The 5,009-nt window shown below is 37.6% G+C and overlaps 1 protein-coding gene across 1 annotated transcript; it reads right to left on the bottom strand.

Annotated features, from left to right (window-relative positions):
• Window positions 1-1,243: 1,243 nt before the first annotated feature.
• LOC104518304 (synaptophysin-like protein 1) lies at window positions 1,244-5,006 on the bottom strand. Its single transcript, XM_010168590.1, has 5 exons — window positions 4,938-5,006; window positions 4,098-4,216; window positions 3,135-3,339; window positions 2,246-2,434; window positions 1,244-1,375 (listed from the first exon to the last, which is right to left on the bottom strand). Exons 1-5 carry the CDS (start codon window positions 5,004-5,006, stop codon window positions 1,244-1,246), a joined length of 714 nt encoding a protein of 237 aa, XP_010166892.1.
• Window positions 5,007-5,009: the final 3 nt, after the last annotated feature.

The raw sequence follows: 5,009 nt of genomic DNA, 5'->3' as shown, positions 1-5,009 counted from the left end.
AGCACAGGTAACTCATTCAGCCAGTGAGATCCCAGACACTACAAAGCCAATTCATTTGCATTACTGTTACATCAGTAAGGACTCAAGGCACATTCTTTCAGCAACAGTCATACTTATTTTATTATATTCTTTGGACTGGAAGCTTACTATCAGAAAGTCAGTACCTCTGGCAGACTGAAAATAAAGATTTGTTTTATATACATATTGTTATGTCTATTTTCATCACAGTTTAAACAAATCACAAAACTCGAATAGCTTGTTTTAGATTTGTTAAAACAAACGTTCTTTCTGGGCAATTCACAGAGAATCAGATATCTTAATAAAGAAGTCCACATGAGAAGAACCAAATATTGCTCTCAATGAATAATCTGAACATCATCAATGAAGACTTAGTCATATTCAGACACCTCCAGTTATGTCCTTTCACACACAAGCATTGCTCATGCGCCTCAAAAGAAGCCCAGAAAAGCCCAGATACTAGCAGTTAGAATAGATCAGTTCTTATTTCTACAGTATTTTTAAGAGATTTGGGCCATACTTTACTTCCCAACCCCCGGCAAATATTTAAGTCATCTCTTGCACACATATTCACACTCTCATCTTTCTTAAATCAATTTACAGTGAAACTATAAGCTATCTTCTTTTTCAGAGATTGTCCCAAGACATTAAATAGTAACAACGTATTAAACACAGAAGTAAAGTCCTTCCAGACAGGCCTGTCAGCAGATTTGATACAGTAATCTGAATGGAAAATATCTGGAAACCTATACGTGCTGGCTGCAACTCTGACAGAGCTACGAGTTCTACTTAGATGGCTTTTGCAAGGTATCAGTGATAGGAAGAAGCTGAACTGCATTTTCACATGCCCTAGTATTTACTTCTCATTTTTCAGCCAAGGCTTGTCAGAACTAAAGAAGTTGCTGTAATAACCCAAATGCAGTTGCTTCTTACTTGTCCCTTCCATGTGTCCCATTTAAGAACCTGAAAGGGTCAGCACCCAGATGACTTCAGAATCTTGCTCTTCAAAAATTGTAATAAAAAGCTGCACAACTTCAAAAGGCATAATGTATTTCAAGATAATTAAACACTTCAATTTGAGTATCCAAGACCTTATGTCAAACCATAGTACAAAACAGAAGTATGTACTAAGTATTATCAGTTATTATTGAAATAGATCCTAATGGTTCCATGCTCTTGGAATTGTGATGTAAAAGTGGAAGCCCTTCAAAGTATCATCTTGTTTTTATACTCCTCTTTGAGTTGAATACACTCCTAGACTTTGATAAATTCTGTTTGATTGGTTGTGCAGGTTGGTGTCCTTGTATACAAACCAAATATTTCCTCCCCATAAAACCATATTAAGCAAGCCAAACACCTGTAGTTTAAGAAAAAAAAAAGTGATATTAAGGTCATGGTGTTTTTTTTGGTTAAGCCAGAATATAACTTCAAGGCAAGCCAGAAACAACTGGTATCTTTTGCACCCCTTTGATTTGGGCAAGGCATTTCCACATGCTTTAGAATATTACAAGCTATTTTAATAGACTTCTTTGGAAATCAGATAGTCAACTCACTCTATCCTTTGCACGGAATTAGACAAATTCTATTCAGTCACTCAGCACCTCTGCACATGCACATCCAGAGCACATGATTAATTATTACTGCGGCAATGAATAACAGCTAGAGTTTTGAAAAGTGGGATTCACTAACAAGATCATACAATAAGCCTCATTTCCACTGCTGTGAGTTCTTCCTATGAACATAAACTTTATATCATTGTATTACAAGGAACTTCTCTTTGATGTGTAAAAATTCTTACAGTTGCTTAAAATGCTGGGTTCAGCACTAAAGTACAGAGCAGGAAGCATAGTATTTCCTCCTTACTTATATTAGTCAAAAAAGTACTTGGGTAACGTATTTTAAGGTGCTCTTGGCTACAGACAGAAATAATATAGATAGATATTATAGATAGATAATAGATATTCAGATGTGCCTGGAACCACTGCATCTACCAGCTCTAGACACAGATCCTACAAGTTGTTTCTCTTAATTTCTCTGAAGAAACAAATTTCCTTCTAAATAAAAAGTTTGGACAGTGTTTTATCACAGTATTTATGGGCCTGAATAACCCATAAAGCAATCTTGAAACATAAAGCAACGCATGCAATCAGCAGAAAAAGGGCTCTCAGGTGTCACTGGCTATTTTCTAACTTATTTTTTGTACCCATATGGTGGAAGGCATACATACCACAGACACATTCAGAGTTCCCATTCTGGTCACAGAAGCAAAATGACATGTTGTTCCTGGTGCTTTGCAAGATTCAATTCCTGGAATAATGCTGGCTCCTGTGGACACTTTGATGTCAGCAAGTGCCTTTGCCCAAGCAAAAGTACTGACCAGCCACAGAAAGGCTGTTATGACAGTGATAGCCAAGTCCTACAGAACAGAAGTACTCATTATTAGGTTAAAAAAAAATATGTATGAATGTACATAAGAGCAAGGCAAAGACAGTATCAGTTGTATCACCAGAATAACTGCATCAGAGCTAATAATCACAAGCAAATGTAGCCATTAAAAATGTAATTACAACACAAGTTATATTCTGTGTTGATAAACAGCTACAAAACTGTATGCCTTTTGCATCTATCAAGCATAAGGAATCTTATCCTTTGTAAGAAATTAGTTTCTACAGTCAGATGCCTAGCACTTACATTATAAAAATTTCAGTCAGTTTAGTAAAGTGGAGGCAACAAGGCAGAAAGGGCAGAGGATTTAAATCTGGATTGCTAATATGCTAAAATCTGGCCTGAAAATTCACTAGGTCTGTTTCTGGGCATGCTCTGAAAAAAAGAAAAAAGTTGTGGTGAAGGCACTGTTCACCTGAGAAGGCAGAACTTCATTCCACTCTGCTTCAATAACTGCATAAAGTATGATGCCATGGACATTCAAGGGCTTTGGGTCCCCTTTTCTGCTTGAGTGCTGTAGTGACAAGTCTGAGATACTTGTGTTCATGCTCCATCTGACTTTTGAAACTACTAAACATTCATAAGTTATTCAGATATTCTTGTATTGGCAGTATTTCTTATCTCTTTGTGGTTTCAAAGGCAAAACATTAAAATACCTTAGTACTACTTACAGTTAGTGGAAATTTGCTGTTTTGCTGATACATGTGCTTATATCCAATATATACCACAAGGGCAGCAATGCAGTAGAGGAACACCAACACTGCAAGCGTAACAAAGAACTGCGCAGAAGAGGAGAAGTTGCCCACGAGGTAGACATCAGTCCAAGTACCACCACAGCGCTTTGGGTCCGGTGCACTAAATACAACATTATTCAACCTGCAAAGGTTGTATCCTTCATGTAGACAGAGTTTGCTATACCAGTGCTTCAGCATTCTGGTTGTGTAAGTTTACTCTAAAAGATAATTTATATTTGAATAACATATCAGTTACACAACACAAAGATTTGCCCAGATATCTGAAGATAGTACCCCATCATACACCGAGCAACTTCAGGAGAAGAATCTTACCTTTACAGCAACTGAAAAAAGAACTCCCAATTTGTAAGCAGACTTAATGACATTATTTTAGAGTCTGGCAATTAAAGGAGGGGATTTAGTTTTTATGTACCCAACACCCTCACCAAGATCATAGTGGAATAAACTGAAAAGCAAGTATTTTCTACTCAGACTTTAAAGAAAAATATGATAACGGTACATGCAAAATAATCTTATCTTGGCCTCCAGAGCAACTACAAATTGATGAATAAGTAGACTGTTAAAATTAATTATACTGTTTTGCTTATTAATTACCTTTTGTAGCATTCATCCACTGCTAGAATAGAGCTTTAGGTAGAGCAATACAAAGCAGTAATACAGCCTATTGCCATTTCTATGCACTTCTTTCTATAGGACACTGACAACCACAATGCTTTGAACAATACAGCTAAGTGTTTATTTATTTATTGCTACTACAGAGCAAGTCAGAGGTTTCACATGTTCATTCAGATATATACTGTAAGTATGTATTCATAGAGAGACAGATGGGGGAAAAGTGAATAATAAATAATTAGTGACAACTGAAGAGCTAATACTCACCTGAATGGATAAGCAAAAGCAGCTGTAACTGTTTTGTTTACCACACCTTTGCAGGAAACTAGAAGGGTTGTTTCACCTTGAAAGCCTCCACATGTGGCAAAAGCAAAGATGGAAAAAACCTGTAGGAATTGATACATAGACGTATTAGAGCACACCACTAGAGCTCAAAGGAAATAAACTCAACATTTAGCTGAAATAGCTAAACAGCAAGAAATAGGGGCAAAGTTAGGAATGGTAAAGTATGAAGTGATGTCAAGAGGTAATGAAAGTGTTGAGTCTCTATAATCCAAAAACATGAGCAACACCACTAACAAAAGCCCATTTGAGAGTTCTTTTTGTTTATATTTTTCTTAGCACTACAGCAAAAGTTTTTTTGTTTTTTTTTTAAATGCTAAAAGTCAGCACAGAGCCTCTTGCAGTTGGTAATGAAGTATTTTAGGAGTCTCAGTCAGCCACAACTGTAGAGAGGCTGGAAGGCATGTGCTCAGGGTACTGCACATTAACTTGACTCTCTAAGTAACTCTTTTTTCCCCTCTTCATTCACTATTAAAATCCTAAACCCCCAATAATCAAACCACACAACACGCAGCAGCACAAGTTCCTAGGACAAACTTGTCATTAATGCATAGATTTTTTTGTATCTGCAGAACTGTTTTCTTCCCTTCCAGTCAGATGACTTAGCTGAAGAGCAGCCTTGTGCTGAACATCCACCACCAGTGACATGAGGCAGGGACCAGGCAGCCCAGCAGCATACACCTCTTCAGCTAAGCTAGACCTGGGAAAGAAGAAAGCCCCACAGGGAGAACAAGGCTCCCCATGTGCCTCCCCAGCCTCACTCACCCATTCAAGGACCTTAATGAAGCCCAGAGGCTCCAGCAGCAAGCCAAAGTCTGCCCTCAAGCCAGCCATGCT

This window comes from Antrostomus carolinensis, unplaced genomic scaffold, assembly GCF_000700745.2.
Source record: "Antrostomus carolinensis isolate BGI_N321 unplaced genomic scaffold, ASM70074v2 scaffold26365, whole genome shotgun sequence".
NCBI classification, from domain to species: domain Eukaryota; kingdom Metazoa; phylum Chordata; class Aves; order Caprimulgiformes; family Caprimulgidae; genus Antrostomus; species Antrostomus carolinensis.
The sequence above is the reverse complement of the archived record's forward strand: the minus strand, read 5'-3'. Positions and strand labels throughout refer to the sequence as shown.